At 40.9% G+C, this 25,130-nt stretch overlaps 2 protein-coding genes across 2 annotated transcripts; both read right to left on the reverse strand.

Moving 5' to 3' along the window:
- Positions 1–349: 349 nt before the first annotated feature.
- On the reverse strand, positions 350–1,908 carry LOC308078326 (neoverrucotoxin subunit alpha-like; the record flags this gene model as incomplete). The annotated part of the gene is made up of 2 exons (XM_080419444.1): positions 350–888; positions 1,863–1,908. The coding sequence occupies 2 exons, from the start codon at positions 1,906–1,908 to the stop codon at positions 350–352; spliced, it is 585 nt and encodes a 194-aa protein (XP_080275570.1).
- A 4,614-nt stretch (positions 1,909–6,522) lies between these two features.
- Positions 6,523–24,855, reverse strand: LOC308078327 (protein NLRC3-like; the record flags this gene model as incomplete). The annotated part of the gene is made up of 10 exons (XM_080419445.1): positions 6,523–6,679; positions 6,760–6,930; positions 7,465–7,638; positions 7,941–8,114; positions 8,905–9,078; positions 9,994–11,791; positions 12,059–12,108; positions 19,579–19,698; positions 21,356–21,475; positions 24,725–24,855. 10 exons carry the CDS (start codon positions 24,853–24,855, stop codon positions 6,523–6,525), a joined length of 3,069 nt encoding a protein of 1,022 aa, XP_080275571.1.
- Between the last annotated feature and the right edge of the window lie 275 nt (positions 24,856–25,130).

A 25,130-nucleotide genomic window follows, 5' to 3' on the forward strand; every position in this document is an offset into this window, starting at 1 on the left:
TCGAGAGCGGGTGGGCACGCACGCATGCATTTTTTCTCCCCTTTTTAGCATTTTCTGAAAAGTAACAGTTTTGGACATTTTTTTTTGATTAGAGTGGCTAATAAGCTAGCAGGGGGCTTGGAATGTGAGCTGTAGTGTACAGCAGAACATCTTTGAAATACAAATCGTGAAAATCTTTGAAAAATGACAAAGAAATTGTGTAAACTCTGTTGCTAATTACACCCCAACCCCACCCACCATATCTGTTCCAAATTATTATAAAATCAGATTATGAAGCATTATTTCTTCTTTTGTGGCACAACCACACTGTACACCGAGAGGCTCTCTGCCCTCACATAGAAACTAGACACTATCTTTCCTCACACAGAGACACAGAGGAGGAGATGGACCAGAATAACCCAAACCCAGGGTAGAGCGGTTCAGTGAATGTTGATTGGAAGGTGTACAGGTGTGTCAGTATGTCAGAGGACACTCTGTAGAAGGACAGAGTCCCAGCAGGCCAGTCCAGATACACTCCTACTCTGTTGGAGCCAGAGGGACTGACAGGGAGGATAGTTTTATTCCTATTGTGTCTGACAATGTATCTGTTACGTAGTAAACCATCACATACCAGACTCCAGGACTTAACATTGTATCCAAGCCTACAGTCACCACCCCGTTCTTTCCTGTTGATCCCTCTGTTAGTCACTGCTATAGAAATCATTCCACCCCACTTTACCTCCCAGTAACAGCATCCAGTTAGACCTACTGTACACAGAACCTGATGATATATCTCAAACCTGTCAGGATGATCAGGATATGACTCCATCCATGCCACCTTTCTGTTGTTCTCAGAAAGAGAGAGGTTTCTGTTTGCTGTGTTTGTGTCCATTGTTAGACGATGGAAATCTGATGAGAAAACAAGACAGTAAACATTAAAAACATCATTCACTGAATGAGACACACACACACTCACACTCACACACACACACACACACACACACACACACACACACACACACACACACACAGACACACACACACACACACACACACACACACACACACACACAGGCCCGCCGACACACGGGGCCCCCCCGGAACAGAGACGTAGCAAATGTATTAAGAATTCATTTATATTTGTGTGGCGACGACGGTCACTGGACGGGTGTAACTGCACACTGCGCCGCGCTGCGCCACGCTGGGGGAGGGGGGGGGGGGGCGATCATACAGCTGAGCTAGCTAGTAATCAAAGGGTGCGTTCGGAAATTGCGCACCGGAGCGCACTCGAGACACAGAGAGACAGAGAGAGAGAGAGAGAGAGGGAGAGGGAGAGGGAGAGGGGGGGGGTTGCCAGGTAAAATCTATGAAAAAAGCAATCAATTCATAAACATATAATATTCATAGACCGGTTGCTTATTGCTCTCACAGAATAAATGGCAACACTAGAAGTTACAACTCACGGGTGACGAGGGAGAAAAGTAAACATTGTGTGGATTTATGATGAGACAGAGAATAGAAAATGTTTTCAACTAGAAATGATGAATTTAGGAGATGTTTGGACGTTGGAGGGACATCTATTGTGAGTACAGAATGTTTAATGTGCAGAAATGGCTGCCGTGCCTATGAGTAAAAGTGCAAAAGTATAAAATGGTATCAAAAGTAAAAGTACTCATTATGCAGAATGTCCCATTTGAAGTTTTCAAATGTATAAAAACCTTTTGAAAATAGCAGATCTGGCTTGTAGATCTCTGTGAGCTGTAGATCTCAGCCTAGCCCTGAAACATGACTGTCATACCATGACAGTCATGGCGCCGAGTCCCCCCGGTTTATAGCGGTGACAGTGAATAAAATGGCATTGTGTGATATTGACATATTTATACTCACATCTTCTAAGGAGTTGAGGTTCAATCCAGTGTTGTCCTCCATGATTCATACTGTAAAAGTAGAACAAAAATGCATCAATATCTGTATAAGTATAACACAATGGGACCTATTTTGCATGTATTTTTTGCAGTAATTAACTCTTTTGTTGCCAATGACGAGATTTTTCGTCATATTTTGCTACGGTGTTTTCAGTGGTTTTCCACTAGATGGCGCTATTCGCCCGCCTATGGGTCACCGTTTGGCTCCCAGTGAAGTAGAGAAGCAGCCGGTCACGTGATCACAAAAAAAAACAGCCCATTCACTTCCTTGTTATTCGATGTGGAAGAATGGCCTTTTCTCTGTTTCTGTTGCTTTTTGGCGACATTGGCCTACATTCAACTGCCCACAACTATGGAACGGATGATCGCGGCGGCACGCTTTTATACCCCCGATTCTGCGAGACTCGTCTTTTAAAGCGATCTGGGGATCGATCATACTGGAAATAAATATTCGATGATTTTAGGTTAGTGAAAACCCTCGAAAATCGCTGGCAGTGGCTTGGCAAATTATGTTTTATTTCTGGTAGTCAAAGAGTTGAGAAATAACGCCACCATCTTATGCGCAATCACAATTTTCCAAGCCGCGGTGAACACAAACACTTAAGACTCAACAGCATATTTAGTGTCTTGGGGAGTTTTTATGTTATTAAGGGCGCTATGCGGTATCTGCTATTTTACACCTTGACTTACTAAGACTCAGCACTTAGCACTAAGACGTCCTCAGGATCACATCTAAAAATAAGAGCCTGGACCAGCCTGTTGACGTTCCTGGAATAGGAAGTGGGTGATATTGCACATTGGGGAGGAGGAGGGGCGCGGGGGCGGGAGCACAGATTGGTGAACCAATGGGATCCGGCGGATTCTGTCTCCGGAGATTTTGAACCCGCCCCTCTAGACAGGATATCAGACACGCTAGGGCAGCCTAAACTAAGCCATATTCGGTCAATTCTCAAGCGATTGTTATAATTCAAAGTTCTCTATAATCTGTGAAGTGTCTATGTTAATTTGATTTTATAATCCCTTTATCAAAGACTACGGGGCGAAAAGGAAGTGTCGGGCGGCGGCGGGCGCACATTACGCATGCAAGCACGATGGGCAGTGTTGAAAGTCATGGCTAAATTATGTTAATAATGAATACACTTATTTCACATAATATCTGTAACCTGGTAAATAAGAATAATACCTGATTTGCATTGCATAGAAGGTAGGCCTCTCTGTCTAAGAGCATACAGAGAGACACCGAGAGGTGGGAGGAGGAGAGAGGTTAGCGCGGGTGGGGGCTATTCCCCCGGCTAGTCAAAGTGCAGCTCTCTCTACCATTATCTCTCTCTCTCTCTGTGAGCTTCTACCTAGAATAATAAATCATGAAGGTTGTCATCTGTCTAAGCAGAGAATAGGGAGGCAAGCTAATTAGCTCTAGCTTCCCCCGCTTATACAAAGTGCAGGCCTCTCTATCATTTTTTCTCTCTCTCTCTCTAAGCTGCAACCTAGACCGTAAATCTTGTGAGGTAAGGTTAGGTTGTCATTCCAGGTTTGCAGGAATATACTACAGCTTATAGTGTAGAGAATAGCCTGCCTGGAGAAGGGATAGAGATGTTTAAATCAATATGGGGTTTAAACACTGGTGTTCACATATACACATATAACAAATATTTAATCACCTTTATATGGGATTATATTATTGTTTACCAAAGTATGTATTAACTTGTAAGTCGAGAAGAATGATTATTTAGCTATAATCTGTGGAAAATAATGACAATGATGTCATACACCAAAGGTCACTGAGTTGAGTTGACCGATAGATGAACTCCCGTTGTCAGCTGTGGCGACATGTGCCGTTTGGGAAAGTCCCCAAACTGGTACAGGGAGTTCTGAAGTTTTACACGTGGTTAAACTGACTAAGACACCTGTATACATGTGACTTACCAATGACAAACATGTGGATCATAAAGGTACATTGTGTCCGAACCCATTTGACCCTGGTTTTCACTCATTCTGAGATGAACCCAGTGAACTTTTAGCCAAGATTTCTGTATAAATAGAGGGTCAATTTTGAGGTCGAGAGGCGCGGAGGAGTAGGTGATTGAATTTACGGCCGGGGGGGGGGCTTCCCTCCCCCGGGGGCTCTCTCCGGACTTAGAATATTTTTTGGTTTTTGATTTTGGGGACTTGATCTCTGAACGGATTTGATTTTTCAATACTCTAACTTTTTCTAGACTGTTTTGGACTCTGAACATTTTCAGAGGTTTTTATGGAAAATACATCTTTTAATTCTTTTTGACTTTTTACTGACTAACGACTGACTTTATCTGGGGGGGTTTTAAACCAATATTCCAGTTTTTGGAGAAAATATATATTTTTCCATTATCTGTTTTCTACCGAGAGAAATAAATACCTTATGAAAAAGTAAGTTTTCTATTTTTATCTACTTTCACGAGAACCCTGGAACCGATGAGGTAAGACACGCACATAATGCATTACGGCTGTACACGCATCCACACACTCATTTATTGATACATAAATCACACCTCATGATTACTACGGGAGATAGATGACAGGAAGAATTATGCGGTTTGACTCGTTAGTATTTTCTAAAAGTCGGGCTAATTCATAACTGTTGAATTTTAATGACGCCATAATTCAAAAACCGGAGTAAGGGAGAAAAGAGGATATCAGTTGGTTTGTAACCACCTGCGTTCTGACTGGTTCTGATAAATGTTTAGGGGAGAGGGGTACTGCGCAATACCTGCCTGTCCTATAGCTGAGCAGATATCAGAGCTCATAAATAATTCTAAGTCGTAATCAGGTGGCTATTATTATTTGACGATACTGTAGTCGAGGTGGTAACACTCAGATCCTGTCATTTATTTTCAGAAAGGCAAATCGAGACGAGTTTTGAATAGAGGCCTCAGTGTGTTCGCCCACTGACAGTGACACTATACTGAATTGTGTATTACTGTTGGGGAATACATTACTGACCGTCGCTATGCAATAGGCTTGTGGGTGTAAAATAGGGAGCCCGGCCTTTCGGCTCTCTCCCCTTCCTCAGTAATTATGATGGACTAAATAAGCCCCGGCTATTTGCTTCAAGGACAAAACAGTGACTTTGTCGGTACATTATTTATTGAAAGGGGTCCACATACTGACCGGACTAATTCTGACCTTTGCACTCGTGCTGAAACTTAACTCATTTCCTTGAAAGCTATCGGCCGAGTCGCAAACGTTCAGTGGATCCGTGATCTTTAGTTTGACAGATAAACTGAACTGTCAAAACGCCAGCGAGTGAATGACAGTTTGACATATGTCTGTCTCTCAATCGTACCTTAGATAAAACCCTTTGAGCAGAGGGTCTCGTCTCAAAAATAGCCGAGTGCGTTGTGGGATTGAATCGGATGGTTTATCTGGGTGTCTGCCCAAGATGACTTAAGAAAGGCCTCTCGGTGGACATGCCGGGTGACATCTGGTTTTAATCCCCATACCGCTACTCGCTACAGCAGCCAAAGCCCTACTCACCCTATATCAATCCATCCGATCTGAAAGACTCATGTTCCACTCACAATTTAGGTGGCATTTTAAAGACCTCCTTCATAACTCTAATGAAATAAATAAAGGTTTACAGCTGTTTTGCCTGTAGCTTAGAAGATAAACAAATGGAGTACGTTCTCTACCTGTCTCTCTCTCCAAGTGCAGCGTTTTAACTTTCACTTATGCTGCGCAAAAATATCTGATCTACAAGCATAAAATGCGTCACATCAGCTTTTTTGCTTTAATGATAGGCAACTGACAATGTGAATATTAAATTGGTTTGTTAAGAGATATCACAGATTTATTTTGGACATCAGGCAGTCACATAATTAGACAACGGCTACAGTGATTGTGACGGCCATACATGCACTTGGACATCTCTCCTTTCAATGAGATGTTTCTTTCTCTTCTGATCTCACCACTTAAAGCACAGCACGGAAAATAGTGCTGTGTCTTGCACTGATCTTAAAGGGAATGGCAGGCAATACTCTGATTGGTTTGATTAAAGTAACGCCCAAACGACACCCATGACTACTTTAGGTAGACGTTTTAGCGTCTACCGCCTCGCCTGTGCATTTTACAGTCCTCAAAATAACAAACCAGCCCTGACCTGTTAAGTTAAGACATGAGACCTGGCAGTAATTAAGACGTGCAAAATAGGGCCCAATGTCTCCACTACCTGACACTACAGTGTTTCCCCTACCATTATTTTAACCAAGCAACCCGTCTGTCTAAAAAATCAACTGCTTGGAGTAGAGTGGTTAGAAGCGTTAGTTGTTTTTAGATTATTTAGCATATTTGCTGTAGCTGCAACATTTCCCTTACTATAGAATGATCACAATCACATTGAAAAACCCATCTCAAAACAAGTATGATTATTTCCTATTCATTTTCAATGGCAGCACTGATATGAAAAGGGTCTAAATTTTTGTTTGTGGCTGTATGTGAAACATCACACGTACGCACTCACGCACGCACGCACGCACGCACGCACGCACGCACGCACGCACACACACACACACACACACACACACACACACACACACACACACACACACACACACACACACACACACACACAGTCTAATTCTACTCACTTGAGATTTTCCACTACAGCAGAAAGTAGCATCAGCCCGGAATCTCCTGGGTGGTTACAGCTGAGCTCGAGCTGTTTCAGATGGGAGGGGTTGAATTTCAGAGCTGAAGCCAGCGAAGAACAGCCCTCCTCTGTGACTCCACAGCCTGACAGACTTCAGAGAAATAAAGAATTTAACAAACTAACGTTGATGTTCATGTACAGATCCACACAGAGAGAAAACACAATATTTACCTCAGGATCTGCAGTCTACAATGTGGACACTTCAATCCAGCCGAGAGCAGATTGAGTCCTGAATCCTGCAAGTTGTTGAAACTAAGGACCAATTCTCTCAGAGAGGGATTAGAGCTGAGAACTGAAGCCAGAACTCCACAGCATCTCTCTGACAACCAGCAGTGAGTCACTCTAAAGACATAATCAAACACCAAATGTCTTATTGCCTGCTATAAAATGCATTATTCCGAGTATATACCCAAGAGACTGGATGGGCCAGAAGGACAGGGAGTGCTCATTTTGTTTGACTCTTATCTCAGTAAGGGCTTGAGGCCTGTGAGGCATACCTGAGCGAACTGGCAGGCAAATGCCCATGTAAAGAATGCGGTGGAGTTTGCCGTCTGAGATGGCAACAGGTTATCATCTTTTAAAAAGTTGCACGTACACAAGACATTGAGTGAAACAAGACAAGCACTTGCATGTCCTCTACATAGTTTCCTCCCCCGAAAAAGCATTTTAATATTAAAAAAAAAGGGTATGATGATCTAACAAAACATCAAACAACTAATATAGAGGTATTCATGTTTTAAATATATCTCATCATGGCTGTGCAAACTGTAGTTACTGTACCTTATATTATTCTGATGCACTGCAAATAAAGTATCACCGCTATATCCATATTATAATCAATCACTAAAACAAGCAATAATGTTAAATGAATCTGACCTGAGAGACTCCAGACTACAATGTGGATTTAACAGTCCAACTGCCAGCACCTCAAGTCCTGAATCCTGCAGGTTGTTGTTACTCAGGTCAAGTTCTTTCAAAAGAGATGGATTAGAGCTGAGAGCTGAGGCTAGAACTTCACATTCTGTCTCTCTGAGGTTACAGCCTACAAGTCTGTAAATACAGATTGCATGTAAATGCATACATAGGTGACCATAGATCATCCAGTATAAGGGACTTATTTTGGACAGGTTTTTACCAGAGGATGATGATCTAGCAAAAATGTCAAATGTAATTGGAGCTGGTAACATGTTAAATATATCTTGGAATAGCTGTAGATGCTGCTATCACTGTACCCTATCATTATTCTCACTATTATTAGTGTGGGTTACCATTGATATCAACCTCATTTACACTCTTCAAATAAAGTATCACTGCCATATTCATATTACAATCACCAAAATAAATAATCTGACCTGAGAGTCTCCAGAGTACAATGTGGACTTTTCAGTCCAGCAGAGAGAAGCTCTAGGAATGAATCCCGCAGTTTGTTGTGACTTAAATCCAATTCTTTCAAATGGGAAGGATCAGCACTAAGAGCTGAAGCCAGAATTTCACATTGTGTCTCATTGAGTTTAGACCCAACAAGTCTGTAAATACAGAAAGTCAGAGTTCATCAAAACAAAGTGTATATCATGTTCCCTCATAATCAGATTTATTGTCACAACACAGGTTTACAGTTGTTGTTGTTCTTTTGTGCAAGCTCCATCATCGCAGTTTTCAGGGGGAAAGGGGGGTGGGCAGAGTGAGAGCAAGCAAGGAGAAAATAGGAAAGGAATAGAAACACAAAGACATGTACATGCATACATATAACAAACATGTACTGTAGCAGGTATGCACATGAGGTTAGGCATAAGGTTCATAAAGTTCATAAAATCAGGTGTGTACATGGGGTTAGACATAAGGTGCAGGTGAAAAAGGTTATTAGCAGGAACAGTATATGAAGTACAGCACCAGAATGGTATAGTCTTATGTGCTAGTGACATAGTCCGCTTGACGTAATATAAGAAAAATGCATCAGTCAGGTCACATAGGAAAGTAGCTTGCAGAGGGAACAAATACACACCAAGGAAGGTAATCAAACATAAGGAAAAACAGTCTGTCATAAGGGAAAGTGTTTCAGTGTGGCAGGCCAGGCAAAGAAAATCAGGAATCTGGTGGTCTGGCTCTTTATAATGCGGTAGAGCTTGTCTGGCCTTGCTAAATTTTCTAAACTAGGGGATTTCTAGTCAGTGTGGCTTACCATGATATCACCATATTCACTATTCAAATAAAGCCTCCACTATTCAAATAAAGCCTCCCCACATTACTCATATTATATTCACATAACAATTACTGAAATGGGACTGATCAAAAACAATGTTGTTAAATTAATCTGACCTGAGAATTTTCAGTCTGCAATATGGACTCTTCAGTCCAGCACACAGCAAGACCAGTCCTGAATTCTGCAATCTGTTGTCACTCAGGTCCAATTCTCTCAGATGGGAAGGATTAGAGCTGAGAACTGAAGCCAGAACTTCAAAGTGTGTCTCTCTGAGGTTACAGCCTATAAGTCTGTAAATACAGATTACATGAAAATACATGTATATGTGACCATATATCATCCAGTATGAGGGACTTGTTGTGGACAGGTTTTTAATTTATATTGATGTTACCTTCTTAGATATTATTATTATAATTGATGTTAAGAACTAATAACAAAATAATATTAAAAACCAGGAGGTGATGATCTAACAAAATGTCCAACAATTTTGTATAGATGTATTTAAGTGTATAGGCACCAGCAAATATAGACAGACAGACAGACAGACAGACAGACAGACAGACAGACAGACAGACAGACAGACAGACAGACAGACAGACAGACAGACAGACAGACAGACAGACAAATAGACGGATAGACAGATAGACAGATAGATAGATAGATAGATAGATAGATAGATAGATAGATAGATAGATAGACAGACAGACAGATAGATAGATAGATAGATAGATAGATAGATAGATAGATAGATAGATAGATAGATAGATAGATAGATAGATAGATAGATAGATAAATAAGCTAACTACTTAGCATAGTGTGCTATCAAGCTAAGCTACTGCCTACTCCTTGGCTCACTTTACTTTTGTTTTATTTTGTATATCCTGTTTGAGGTCCATCATTTAGTGTTAATGTTTTTTTTTAGGTTTTAGTGAACTTTTATAGTTCACTAAAACATAGTGTAAGTATAAAGGTGGACACTACATTGTGTGAGTACTCATTACAAATCCATCCCAAGCCGTCACCCGTTTGCCATCTTGGGAGAGAGAATGTGCTGTTGAGACGCAGTGTTGGAGACGATCTGACCATGAAACAAGGGGCCGTCCGAGATTACCATACAAGGAGCAGGCCTTTTAAGGTAAGCTATAGTGTTAGGTGAGGAGGTAAGTTTACTCTGTTCTAATATGTTTTCAATTCAAATGACTAACCGAGCCTTTCTGCTGTTCCTCACAGCTGGGATCAGTCTCCATCGTCCCAAATCTGATGTGTTGTATGTGTCCAGGTTCAACTCATCCAGAACTTCCTCTGACATCTGCAGCATGTAGGCTAGAGCTGAACACTGGGTCTCAGAGAGTTTTATCTTCAGTCTGTCCCTGGACTTAAGGTACTGTTGGATCTCCTGATATACAGAATGGTCGTTCATTTCCATCAAGCAGTGGAAGATGTTGATACATCTGTCAGGAGAGTCATTATCATCAGTGCGCATGTCCTTCAGGTTGTTGATGGCTCTCTGGATGCTCTCTGGACCGTTCTCTATCTGAGCAGGCAGGCATCCTAACAGAATCTGGTTGGACTCCAGTGAGAGGCCATGAAGGAAGCGGACAACAAGGTCCAAGTGGCCATTTTGACTGTCCAAGGATTTTTTGATGGTTCTCTCCAGGAAGTCATCCAGGGACATGTGACTAGTATCATCTTCATTTTCAGAATAAGAGACTTCCAGGAATGCCTTCAGAACTTTAATGTTCTTCTCTGCAAAACAGTGCAACAGGTAAACTGCAGCCAGAAACTCCTGGATGCTCAGATGAACAAAGCAGTAGACCATTCTCTGGAAGAGCATACTCTCTCTTCTGAAGATGCCTGTGCACATTCCTGAGTACAGGGAGGCATCCTTCACATCAAGACCACACTCTTCCAGGTCTTCTTGGTAGAACAGGATGCTACCCTTCTCTAGATGTTGAAAAGCCAGCCTGCCCAGCTTCAGAAGAACTTCCCAGTCAGTCTCCATGAGCTTCTTTTTATTCACATCATCATATTTATGCTTCCTCTTCTCTGTCTGAACCAACAGGAAGTGGCAGAACATCCTAGTCAGGGTCTTGGGCAGCTGTAGTGTCTCATCTGTCCTCAACATGTTCTGCAGAATGGTAGCCATGATGCAACAGAAGAGAGGGAAGTGACACATAATGTAGAGGCTCCGTGACGTCTTCATGTGTGAGAGTATTCTGCTGGCCAGCTTCTCATCAAATCTCTTCCTGAAGTACTCCTCCTTCTGGGGATCTGTAAACCCTCGTACTTCTGTCACCATGTCAACACATGCAGGAGGGATCTGATTTGCTGCTGCAGGTCTGGTAGTTATCCAGAGGAGAGCTGAGGGGAGCAGAAGCCCCTTGATGAGGCTTGTCAACAGAACATCCACTGATGATGTCACTGTAACATCAGAAACAATGTCATTGTTGTGGAAGTCCAGTGGAAGTCTTCTTTCATCTACACCATCAATGATGAACACAACTTTCCAGACAGCGAGCTGCTCTGCTGTGACCTTCTTTAATGTTGGGTGAAAAACATGGATCAATGTGAGAAGACTGTACAGCTCATCTCTGACCAAGTTCAGCTCCCGAAATGAAAATAGAACCACAAGGTTTACATCTTGGTTTTCCAAACCCTTTGCCCAGTCCAGAGTGAACTTACGCACAGAGAATGTTTTTCCAATGCCAGCAATGCCCTTGGTCATAACTCTTCTGATGGGTGTCTTTCTGCCTGGGAGGGGTTTAAAGATGTCACAGCAGTTGATTGGTGTGTCATGGAGGGTTTCCATCTTAGAAGCTGTCTCAAGCTGCCACACCTCATGTTGCTTATTAACCCCTCCACTCTCTCCCTCTGTGATGTAGAGCTCTGTGGAGATGCTGATGAGGGAGATTCCACTCTCTTCAGCGATGTCGTCTTTCACGCAATCAAGACTGTTCAAAATGATTTTGTAATCATTTAAATCCTCCTGCAAACTGGCATCATCTATGAGAAGAGAATTAGTACATTTTAAATATTCAACATTAATGTATAACTTTACTTCCTTACAGCTGTGTATGCCTTTTGTTATCCTCCAGAAAATATACAATTCATCATGAAAAACATTCACAATGAATGACATTGGGTTGTTTGTTTTAGATGTTTAATTTGCACATGGATACTGATAAAACAATGTGGACATTTAGCCTATGTATTCTGCCAGATAAGGATTTCAGTTCTTTAAATGTTAATATTAATTCTGTCAATTCTTACTTTGTCCACTTCTGATTTGACTGGGTGTCTTCAGTCTAGGTGTCTTCTCTCTGTGGAGGTGAAAGCAATTCATACAATAGACTTAATGACCCAAATAATGTTATTGATATTCAAAGCTATAATCTTAGCAAGAGCAAATGGTTGTATGTTGCTAGTGTGTTTTCATGGTCATTGTACAAGAGGCTATAGTTCAATTAGGAAATTGCATTATACCTGTTTTCGGCCAGGTGCTGGATATCAAGGCAAAGAAAAGATGCAATATCTGCACATTGGATTATAACACCTTATATTCAAAAGGCAACGTTTCGACAATTTAGGTCTCCATCAGGCAAATTGACAGTCAGAGGAACATATTAATACCAGAGTCTTTGGCTAATGACAATGTGTAACACCTGGGAGCTAAATGAAGCAGGCTAGCCCATAGACCAATCACACGGACACACCAAAGCTCCTGTCGCTCCACCCTTCAGAGAAGCACTAAATGTCTGAGCAGAGAATTCATTTGATTATCGATGATGGCAAATAAGCAATAATGAATGAAAAACAAGTACATTATGGGGGGGGGAAATTATAAAAGTTATAGGCCTATCCATAATAGGGGGTTTAACTACAACAACTACAAGACCACTGGGATACGGGGTTAATATGACCCTCCAGAATAAAGCTAGGGGGAGTAAAATAAAAAAAACAACTATAACTTAGAGGAGTTTTACAACTTGGGCTGCACGAATTAACATGAAGTACAGGATACAGCCATTTACAGGATGAATAGGAGTGTATCTGTATGTCTGGCATGCCTTCATTATAAAGTAAACAACATGCACAGAAAGCAGGTCAACACAATACAGTGACAGTCTGCTGTTTTTCTGTATCCCGCAACCTGATCAATTTAGCAAAATGCAGAAAGGAAAACTTTCTGAGTTTCCACATACAGTACCAGTCCCGCACCGCACCGTCTGCTTATGCCGTCGTTTCCAAGTTATTATTATTATTATGTTTTTTCACTGGATTTGCTGTGATATGCACATTTGTTGTCAATAAACAGTTTTATTAACAATAATAACATCTTTGGTTCCATTTTTACACTCTGGGTTTACAGACCTCTATGGGTCCATTTGGTTCAAACCAATAGCTAGAGTATTTTATGCAGAGGTAATTTGCATTGGTGTACAGGACAATTGCTAAATGACTGTAATGTAATGTAATGGCCACTTGTCTACATTACAGAAATTACTTTTTCCCAAAAAAATGGGTAAAAGCTGACAACCAGTTTTTTGGGTTAGAAGGGACCCATAGAAGAAGTTTTAGGGTGGTTGTCATGTTGAATGTCTTTACTGGTGACTTTTAGTAGCCCTTTAATATTTGAATGCTCATTTGTGCTATAATCCGAATAAACATCATAATTCTTAACTTTGACATATATGTTTTTATTTTATATTAAAGGACATAATAGAACAATATGGAAAGTTATTTTGAATGTTTATTGCAATAGATTTGTAAATATTATGCTAAAAGATTATTTCTTGTGTGGCGTTTTTGTCCAAAGGTATTCAAATTACACAATTCAAAACATTCATCATACCAAAAGGGGTAACATACAGCATGTCTAAGACAAGACTGAAAAAAAGAATATTTACAACATTGTCAATTTGTCATGCTAAATAGACAATAAAGCAATACACACTGAATATAACATGACAACACTCAATACTGATGTGTACTGTACCTGGGTATTATCTTAACAGGAAATAGTATGTGTAATCAGTAAATATGAAGCACTCTACAGTCTAGTATGGTCAAATAATTTGAAAAGAAATAATAAAACGTATGTAATAACAGTGATGTAATAACTATTTCGGTGTACTTAACACAACTATGTGAATTTCACCAGTGAGGCATTAGTACTACTCCTGATAGTATGTCTTCATTTATTCAAGGTCAGTTTCTTCATTGTCAAATGAGTTTGTACACCAAGCTGCACAGGCAGATCCTCATACTCCACTGCAGAAAATCCCTCTTTTACGACAGAGACAATGGGGCCTCATGCAGCAACCGTTCTTAAGAGGAAATTTCTTCTTAAACCCACTTGAGACGTTTTTAAGAAGATTTTGGTATACTCCAATGTTTTCTTATCTGTGATCTGTTCTTAGGTAAGAACAGAATCTACACACACTGAAGAGCACTCTTAGGGTGGCCTTTGAGTTCTTAAGTGTGACAAGTGTGTGCAAAAATAATTAATTCTCGAAGTTTCTTCAATTCTACAATTCTATTTAAATTACAATAATATTTTTATCATATCTTTAGAGCGAAAAAGGTTCTCAAAAGTGTGGTCTGGTGACCCCCAGGGGTCCTTGAGGGAGTTCCAGCAAATGAGGAACAGTTTAATCACTTTAACCCTATTTTATACTTTGTTTGAAAATAGCCGATCTACAAGCTCACAACGCGTCCCATTACTGGCCATTTTGAGCTTGTAGATAGGCTATTTTCGAAACATTTTGATAAATCTTGAAAACACAATATTTTCAGGCGGGGGTTTGCAGCCAAATGCATGTCAATTTGTGGGTCCTTGACATGAAAATGTTTGAGAACAACTGCTTTAGAGTTTTCAACGGGTCTGAAATTACAATCTAACCCAAACGGACCCGGTTGAGTTGAAGCCCAATCCCCATACCCACCCCATAACCCCCCACCCAACCCACTCTCATCGCCCCCCCCATATCCCCAACATTCGCCACACCCCCATGTTCCCGTCCCCTTCCTACCTGAAAGCCCCCCTATACCCACCCGTCACACCCATCCCCATACCCCCACACAGCCCCCTACACCCCTCCTTGCACCACCATATCACCCACCACACCCCTATTTCCACCCCATTACAAACCAAGCAGCTGCTACCTTAAAGACCCTCCATATCCACCCACCAGCTTTCAGTAATAAAATGTTTTATATCCACTACTAACGCTACTCCTGAACATGAAATATGGATAACATGCTAATTTCAGCAAATTTACATTGATGTCTAGTGGTGATATGTTGATTAATGTGAGAGAAATAATAAAATACATTCAATAATTAAATAAAAATAATTTGCTGTTCACTTCAGAAGTACCTCCACAGAACTATTGATTTATTTATTTTTATGTTTGGAGTCTGGTGTTCAACCATCTTTAGACTAGTTTAGGTATTCTTTACTTCATTCTCTCAACTTTATTTCTGTGTGATTTCCTGTGATTTCTGTGAGCAGCAATCACACACAGGTGTGACTGCAGGCAGGGCCATGCAGTCATGCCTTATATGGGGATTGGTGGGGCGGCTACCTATGGTAATTGGGATTAACTGGCATACCCCTTCAAGTTACAAGGATTGGGATTCATCATCATAAGAACATAAGTTACGAACAATTCTGCCTTTTAAGAACGTTTCATGAATCTGACTCGACTTCTCTTAGGAATTCACTTAGGAAGAAATGTAAGAGGAAACATTAGGAACTTATTGCTGCATGAGGCCCAATGCCTGCCTGGTACTTCACTGGTTTCCACTTTCCTTGCATCCATAAACTGTCAGTTCCAAGCATCTGGCCTGTAGAGGTTCTTCGGTTGGGGAACTGCCCATAAGTCCGACATCCCATTAGTCCGACTACTACGCTTCCGCGTGTGGTTAGGGTTAGGGTTAGGGTTAGGTATAGGGTTAGTAACCGTCGGAATGATGAGCCGTCGGCATATTGACGCAGACCCCTTTCGGTTGAAAGCTGGGGGACCAACCTGCCTTCTACCATGTGCCAACCACAATTGATTGGCGAGGGTAGCTATGGATGAGTCACTAGTGACTGTTTCCAAATCCTCGTTTGATAGTGGGCCCTCATGTTGTGCAGAGTCAAGGCATCACTTGTTCTCACATCGGAAGAACGGAACTCTGTCTCCTTTGAACCTTCTTGTAGTATGGTAGCTATACTCAGCTTTGTTGGTAAATCTGAGCATTGCATCAGTTGTGGCAAGTGACAGGGGGACTGCACATAGTTCCTTTTGTTGAAGCTCATCCATGTTGACCTCTCTGCCACTTTCCATGGAGACAATGATGTGGCGGAAAAAATCCCTATCTCGCTTCACACACTTGGAGTTTTTCAAGCTTGGCATCTGCACTGTAGCCTGTAGTAGAGGCTTGAAAAACAATTGGTTTTCTTTTGGCTGTCGTGGAAGTCTGTGTTTTTTATGACCAGTCAGTTTTTAACAAAATCAGTGATCATTTGCTCTGCAGTATTTCCAAGGTCCTTCAGTATATCTTCTGAACATCAACATCACCAGTTGTCAGAGACACATTCTACTGTTGGAAGATGTGGTATCTGTGGAACTGTAGTATTCTGTAGTATTTTAATTCTTGATGGAAGACAGTCTCTGTGGGTGTCTTCATCATCCTCATGTGTCAGTCCAAACAATGATCTGGTATCCTCTGCCAAGACTGCACGTTCATTGTAGGTGATGGACCAACGGTTTCAAGTTGTCTCATAGTGATGCCTATCAGCCATCCAGCAACCTTTCCAGTTGTGTTGATATGCTCAAGCCGAAAGTCAAAAGGAACTTCATTGAAGCTGTGTTTAGTCTCCTTGGCTACAAAATCACCATATAGGAATCCCTGGTAGACCTCTGGTGCTGTCTGTGTCAGATGTTCCATGTCTGCTATGAATACAGCACCCCATTTTGTATAATGGGTGTGATCATAAGCAGCAAACCAGGGCATCATGCTCTTGAAATAATATGCATCATCACTATAGCCAGCATCAACTAATAATAGCTTTGCTACTTGTATTTTCATTACATTGCCACATAGCAGTTTTGCTCAATTTGCTCAACATTATAGCAGCAAATTTAAAATAACTTGTCAGTATTATGAAAAGGTCTGATTTGACCAGTTTTAAGTAATGATAAAATGACCTAAACATAATTTTCTGAGATGACAACCAGGCTAGGACACATGATAAGGGGTTAAAAATACTGGATAGGTTATCTGCTTTTACCCAGAGGTGTTATCTTAGGTGTCAATATCAGCTTTGGCCCCCTGACTAATTGTTAGGCAAGAAGCAACGATCTCACGTGCGATTCACCAAACGCTGTATACAGTATTTATTTGTACCGTGGGTGAAACTCACTTTTGCCTGACAGTCACGAGGGTGTAGATCATCTATGCCCCATTTAACACCATAAAAGGCAACCGAGAACTCTTAACGTCAGACCATAAACATCATCATGCTTCACAATGGACAGATCTACAAGCTTACAACGCATCGGTACGCACCCACAAATTGTAGGTTAGCGCAAGTGAATCCCTCACACTGAGCGTTAATGAAGTAAATACTACATAGCCTACTCTCATGTGTAATGACGAGAATAAGAAGTTAGATTACAAAGTTCAACCTCACGACCAAAGGCTAATAAAACTTTGCAAGGATATTATATAAGCCCTTTCTACTGAAACATTGCTCACTCACCTTTGCCGAGGTAAAAAGATGATTCTGTAATCCGCAGATATCCGTTAATCTTTATCAGTGCTTTATTGATTACTGAGGGCAATCTGTCCTTTGGACGAACCCTCCACTGTTTTGGAAATGGAGTAAGCTAATGGACACGGCAAGATTTCACCCATACCGTATCATCATCAAAGTAAGACTGCGTTCATGTGATCACTGATGTGGTCAATAGTAACGCGGTGGAAAACTTAAAGCCCAATAGCAAAACGGTGGCCACAGTTGCAGAAATAGCAAACACGCAGAGGGAACTAATAATTCAGCTCTAAATGTCGGGGTCATCCCTATGTTCCCCGGGTTCTATGTTCCCCCACTAAGGTTAGGGTTAGGGTTAGTAAATGTCAACTGAAAATAATTAGCGGGTGAATTTGCATCATGTCATGTCTATAATATGCATAGAAGCAATAGATTGTTGACATCTTTTTTCTTTCTTTTTTATGTGTTGACAAATTTTGGGCACATAAATATTTTATTTGAGGTTTGGCACTATTGTAATTGATTTCGCATGAAGAATAAAGCATTTGCAATAAGACATATGCAAGCTTTGATCCCATGTAAGTCAGCCTCGGAGCAGACTTGAGAAAGAGCGGACCTCCCGCAAAATTCACAGATAGAAAAAGATTAACGAATCAGACTACTAACTTGGGAAGCTCTGTGAATTCATATACGCTCAAAATTTGGGCGTAAACAGCTTTGTGAATCGGGCCCATTGACCGTAGTCTGCTATGTATAGCTGTGGATTTGCACATGTTTTACATTCAGGTGATGAACACTGCAAGGGGGTACTATTGTGCTATGGAAACAGGAAATATTTTGGGTGCTGGGCCGTGCGAGGCTGTGCGAGGCCATAAGATGCTGTGCGGTGCTGGACTGCTGTATTGAAACTCACAGCCTACTACTGGTGTAAACAACTGGAATAAATTCTCATCAATCATGGACAGCCACGAGAAAAGCTGGATACACAAGGAGGCCGTGCGGGAAATGCTTTCATACAAAGGACAGATATCCTTTAATCCAGCTGCTAAAGCAACATGCTGTTGACCAGAGCGAGAGGCGAGGTGACATGCTGCAGCAACTTCAATATTGTGCTTTCTTGTGAGGCAGGGGCTTGTCAGGGGACACGATTAAGGAGTCAAAGCTCCAGCCAGAAGGAGCGAGCGCTCCAGCTGACTACCTTACTGGCCAAAAAATAGAAATAGAAAAGTTCTGAAACGTTTCATGGCCACAGGTTTCCCACGACATCTTGAATGAATTGATAGAATGATGTATACGCTGCTGTCCAATATCACAGGTACTAGGCGATGGCATAATAGTGGATGAAATGGGGACATAAGTGGGCAAAAAACAACCCATTTAAGTGCTTACAGTTAATTAAACTCGGAGGAGTCCATTTGGTTAAAGTTGTACACTCTTCGGAGCTAAACCAAAACTGACCGTATGGCCATGCCCACAATTAATAACCCCCACTTCATTTTCCATTCCTGCGCCTATGATGGTAGGTGTTGCGCTCCACCTCAGCAATCCATCTCACAGGGGTCTAGCGCATTGAAAAGGGGATAGACACCTTCGTTCTCGGTCAATGCCGACAATAAGTCAATCCACCCTTCTTACTTTTAAGAACTCTCTTCAACCAGGGCAATATAAAGTGTGGATCTAATCTGTTCTTCATGCCAACCACTGATAAATGGTTGAGCAAAGGGAAGACATTCAGACTGAGTATGTATTAAATCAGATAAATGTTAAAAGATAAATCAATGGTCTTACTTTGTTTCTGAGGGTTTGGGATCAGTGCTGAAATATGGAGGGTCCGCAACAGAGCTATCACTCATAACAGACACACAGCTGTGTGCTGTAATCCCTGGTCTCTGGCTCAGGTGGTGACCTCTGGAATTATCAAATAAAAAATATTTAGAAACTAGAATAACAGAGTAGTATCTGTCTAAACAACATGCTAAATAACATTATTTTAACATTTTGTTAAAAGATAAATAAATGGTCTTACTTTCTTTCTGAAGGTTTGGGTTCAGTGCTGAAATATGGAGGGTCTGCGACAGAACTATCACTCTTCATAGACACACAGCTGGGTGATGAAATCCCTGGTCTCTGGCTCAGGTTGTGACCGCTGCAATTATCAAAATGTTTAGACATATGAAAGGGAATTCTGACTGAGGCAGGATGAGAGATAGAGTTGCAGTAGTTAAACATGATGATAGTATGAATATTGAACAATAGGCCTGAACCCTTTTGGGTAACACTTTACTTAAAGGTTGGGTCTATAATGCATTATAATTGCATTTATAATGCATTATAATGTGCTTAAGGCTTAAAAACACTTATTATAAATGTTATAAATGACAACTTAATGCATTATAAATATGATTACAATGCATTATAGACCCGATCTGTAAAGTGTTACCTGGTACTTATACTGTAATGTGCTGTGAGTTGATAATGCATTATGACCAGCACTAATAAATTATATTATTATAAGTTATAATACTTAGTTTATACACCTACTGTAGTTATAAGTTGTTATGCATAATTATAAACATTTATAACAAGTGTTATAGTGCCTTATAAGTGCATTATAATGCATTATACATGTGGTTAAACGCATTATAGACCCGACCGTAATATGAAGTCTTACCCACTTTTGCTGTCCAGGATCCTGATCTTTGACTAAAACTAAATGTAACTGTATCACCTGTATATTTATCATACCTCATGTTCCACCACACACAGCTGACAATCATTATGGAGACACTGTTTTGGCTGCGCCTTCTGAATCAAATTCTAGATGATGGTCAGATGGGGCATTACAAACATTCTCGTTTTAAACTTTTAAACAGTACACTAAATACAGTATCTGAAAACATTTGAGGTAAGAAATAGGCAATGCCGTAACATAAACGTGCTTTGCCAATGCCTCTCTCTCTCCGCCTCGCAAGACACAAACAGTAGAAAGGAATAACAGTATCTGCATATAGATCCCTTCGATCCTATAGTGCTTGGCAACGTGTAGTCCCCACGGGGGGGGGGGGGGGGAGCGTGGCATGGTAGCTGCGGACATATTGGTGGGGTAAGAGTCAATGTTAAGTCAAGCTGTCTATGACTCACCAAGATGTCCGCCGCTACCAAGTGACACTTGTTGACGCCCCCTACAGGATTCTTTGCTACGCACCAGAGCCTTGTATTAGAGAGTTGCGCCAATGAGGGGGCAGAAACAGCACCGGTCACATGGTTCATGTAAGCTGGAAATAGTTACAAGGAGCCGTAGACTTCAATGCATTCCATGAACTTCCGGTTTAGGCCTTCGCCAATAGACGGCTATGTAGAAGACCTGACCCGAAGAAGTGAACGCTAGTGTCAGAACTCAACTCTCTCTCTCTATGGGTCTGCTACGCACTATAGCCCAAGGGGGACAGGATGGTCGGCTGAGACTGTGATTGGCAGCAATAAAACTAGCCTCTACGAAGAAAACGTCGAAATAAAGGACGTAAAAAAGGCATTACAGTGCATCTTTAAATTTAGGCATTTAGCAGACCCATTCCTCCAGCTCGACTTACTGTACACGTGCAACATCAGAGTAAATGGCATGAAAGCTAGTCAACAAACAACAGCATAATGATCACATAAGTGGAGTTCAAAGAAAAACTATTGAGTGTGTAAAAGAAAGTAGAAAGTAGGATTACAGGTACATTTCAAAACTAATATCTGTCTAAAAAACATGCTACATTGTTTTTTTAATATTTTGTTAAAATACAAATCAATGGTCTTACTTTGTGTCTGAGGGTTTGGGTTCAGTGCTGAAATATGGGGGATCTGCGACAGAACTATCACTCTTCACAGACACACAGCCGGGTGCTGAAATCCCTGGTCTCTGGGTCAGGTTGTGACATCTGGAATTATGAAAATGTTTCGACATATGAAAGTGACTTCTGACTGAGGCAGGATGAGAGATAAAGTTTCAGTACTTAAACATGGTGATAAACAAGTAGGAATATTGAACAATAAACACTTTTGCTGTCCAGGCTTCTAACCTTCCTGCCTATCAACAACAATATCAACAACAATATTGGTAATCCCAACAGCAGTATGTTTCAATAATTTGCTCAGTGCTACTGCTGCCCAAAAATATCTGATCTCCAAGCAAAAAAAAAACAGTCACTGCGTGAGGTGTTGTATAGATCAGATATGTTTGCGCAGCATAAGTGAAAATGAAAGTAAACGGCAACGCTGTGCTTGGAGAGAGAGTAAGGGAACGCACTCCATTTGTTTAACTTCTAAGCTACGGGAAAAACTGCTGAAAAACCCTATATTTTATTTCATTTCATTGATTAATGAAGGAATAAGCCTTTGAAATGCCACCTGGAACATGAGTCTTTCAGATCGGATGGATTGATAGCCTACAAGGTGAGTAGGGGGGCTTTGGATGTCTATCAGGCATGATAGACAGACGCTGCTGCCCGATACTTACTTTTTTACCCTTAAGCGTTTGATAGAGAGATAATAAAATCATATTTGATACACCAAATGAACATAAACACTTTGGAGATTATATAGAACTTTGAATTATAACAATCGCGTGAGGCCGAGTGAAACTGTCGGTGTCCCTACAATTTATTTTTGCGCTTAAGAAGTGTTCTGACCACGTCTTAGTAGTGCTATGCCGTGAGTCTTGTTAAGTCAAGGGGCAAAATAGCAGATACCGCATAGAGCCCTTAATTAACATAATGAACACTCCCCCAGGAGTTAAATAATTATGCTGCCGAGTCTTAAGTCTTAAGTGTTTGCGTTCAGCGTGACTTGCAAAATAGCGATTGTGCATAAGATGGTGCCGTTATGACTTAATTACTGCATAAGACCTGGAAATAAGACGTGCATAATAGGGCCCTGCCCCTGTTAGTCACCTCATCAAGATTACATAAGGCTAAGAGTATGATTAGATTAGAGCGTGACTGTAAATTTAGGCATTTAGCAGACCCATTCCTCTAGAGTAGGGGTAGGCAACTTTTTTGACATGAAGTGCCATGATTTTTTTTCCTTGATATTCAGTGTGATGACTTAATGTAAAGGAGGGTATTGTTGCCAGATTCTGTGAGAGAAATAACAAACCAGGTCTATGAAAACGAGCCCAAAAGAAGTGACTGTCATAGGCCATTATAGGCTATTTGAAAATAACTGATCTACAAGCTGGCATGAAACCTAGTCAACAGTCTAAATGGACAAATAAGTGGAGTGCAAAGATATTTAGTGTTTCAATGAAACTAGGATATGGTCAACTTCAAACCTAGCATCTGTCTAAACAACATGCTAAATGTAGACTTCCACACAATGTATTGTGTATGTCCTGTTTGTATCTTGAACGGTGACGTCATGGACACAAAGAAAATTTCAGTGAGAGCTGACAATAAAGTTGTATCGTATCGTATCGTAAATAACATAAGTTTAACATGATGTTAAAACATAAACACATCACTATAGAAAATATAGTGATGTGTAATTGTTACTTATGCAATTATTTAAAGTATAGAAATATTATCAATGATTGATTATGCAATGAATTTTCTGTTTTATATAGCTTAGAAATATTATATATATATATATATATGTATGTTTATATTTATATTTATATAGCATAGAAATATTTTCTTTTTCAATGATTGAGTAGTATACAATTGATTTTCTGTTTAAATAGCTTATTTAATGCAAGCAGGATAGGCACTATAAGCTAAAAGCTTCAGCCTACGCCTTTTCGGTCTAGCAGTTTTGTGCTGCTTTGTTTTTGTTTTTAATTGTTTTGTCTTTTATTGTACGAAATGCCATATGTGTGTATGGTTTATGAGTTATGACCGAAATAAACATTAACTAACTAACTAACTAACTATATCAAGGGTCTTACTTTGTTTCTGAAGGTTTGGGTTCAGTGCTGAAATATGGAGGGTCTGCGACAGAACTATCACTCTTAGACACACAGCTGGGTGATGAAATCCCTGGTGTCTGGCTCAGTTTGTGACCTCTGCAATTATCAAAATGTTTAGACATATGAAAGTGACTTCTGATTGAGGCAGGATGAGAGAGAGTTACAGTAGTTAGTTTGAGGATTTTTTTTTTTATGGTACAAAGAAGAACAAGGTGATTTTCCATACCAATTGTTGGTTCAACCAAAAGCTAATCATTACTTCTGGTCAAATTAAAATCAGCCCATCCCTTCTTAAATTTGACCTTTGACCCTGTTGATCCGGATGTTAAAGCAAAGGGGACATCAAGGGTCTGGGTCATCCTACATCTCGCTGACATGACCTAGGGAACGTCTGCCGGGATGCTGCTACCCTCGCCCTGACAAGGAAAGCCCAGACTGGCACATTCTGATTGACGCCACAGCGACAGCGGTGCCTGCACCATCCCTAAATTAAGACGGCACAAGAGATGCTTCTGTCTATCCCTGAGTACCTGTCTATTAACGAATGGCTGGCGGCATCTTGGAAGCAGGCGTGGGAGTCCACACGTATCCATCGCTATATCTGGGACCGAGGGGATGGTGTCAAAGGTGCAATGGACAGCAGTGGACACTGCTAAGCCGCCTAAGTACTGGGTTTAGCCACTTTAAATCATTAATGAAGAAGTGGGGCTTGGCAGATAGTGCAGCTTGTTGCGAGTGCAGAAAGTCTGAGTAGATTGCTGAACATATAATTACCACCTCCCCCAATACTGTTACAGACCATCTTCAGAAGCTGGCCTCTTCAACGTAAGACTAGAGAAAAGGACATGGCTACACAACGTTAAGCTGGCCATCTGACAATACATGAAAGAAGAAGAAGCATCTCTTTATGTCAGCCTACCAATCATTCCCACACAAGTTTCATGAACATCTTGACTTCCGTTCTCCGTTTTGGCAGAGGTAATTAATACTCATATATATCATATTTTGAACCACAAGTCTTGCTTGATTTGAAAACATTATGAAATGTAACCTTCTCCCTAAAGGAGGCGATGCAGTGTGCATGGCAACTCAACACCTTCTAAGCTGTATCTTTGGTGTAGGGCTGTGCACTAGCCTACTGAATGCATTTTACTGAGTGGTATGTCATTAATTTGTGTTTCTCTGTTGTGTCTCTGCAGTAGTCCACAGATATCAGTGAGCTTACTTTATGTCTGGAGGTCCAGGTTCATTACTGAAGTGAGAAGGTTCTCCTTTAGAGCTGAGTGATGGAGACTCTGGTCTGTGGATGTGATGTTTGCCAGTTCCCTCCTCCCCTCTCTCCACAGACTCACTCATCTTTTGGTCTTTATTAAACCTGCCAATGTTACAGTCAATAAAATATAATTGAAAAAAGGATGCATGAGCACAACACCTGCACACAGACACGGCGACAAACACACACGTTTTAGTGTAACCTGTGCTTATTTCATTATTGTCTCCACCAGGCCAAAGTCCGTCAGTATGTCCGTCCGTGTGAGTGTGTGTCTGTGAGCAGCTAATCGCCGTCACTGTTTTGATTGTTCAGATCCCATTCTAAGTGGCTATGACTGCCTTGCACAATTCACGGGCCC

This window comes from Gymnoscopelus braueri (assembly GCF_963280865.1).
Source record: "Gymnoscopelus braueri genome assembly, chromosome: 22".
In the NCBI taxonomy this organism is placed as follows: Eukaryota; Metazoa; Chordata; class Actinopteri; order Myctophiformes; family Myctophidae; genus Gymnoscopelus; species Gymnoscopelus braueri.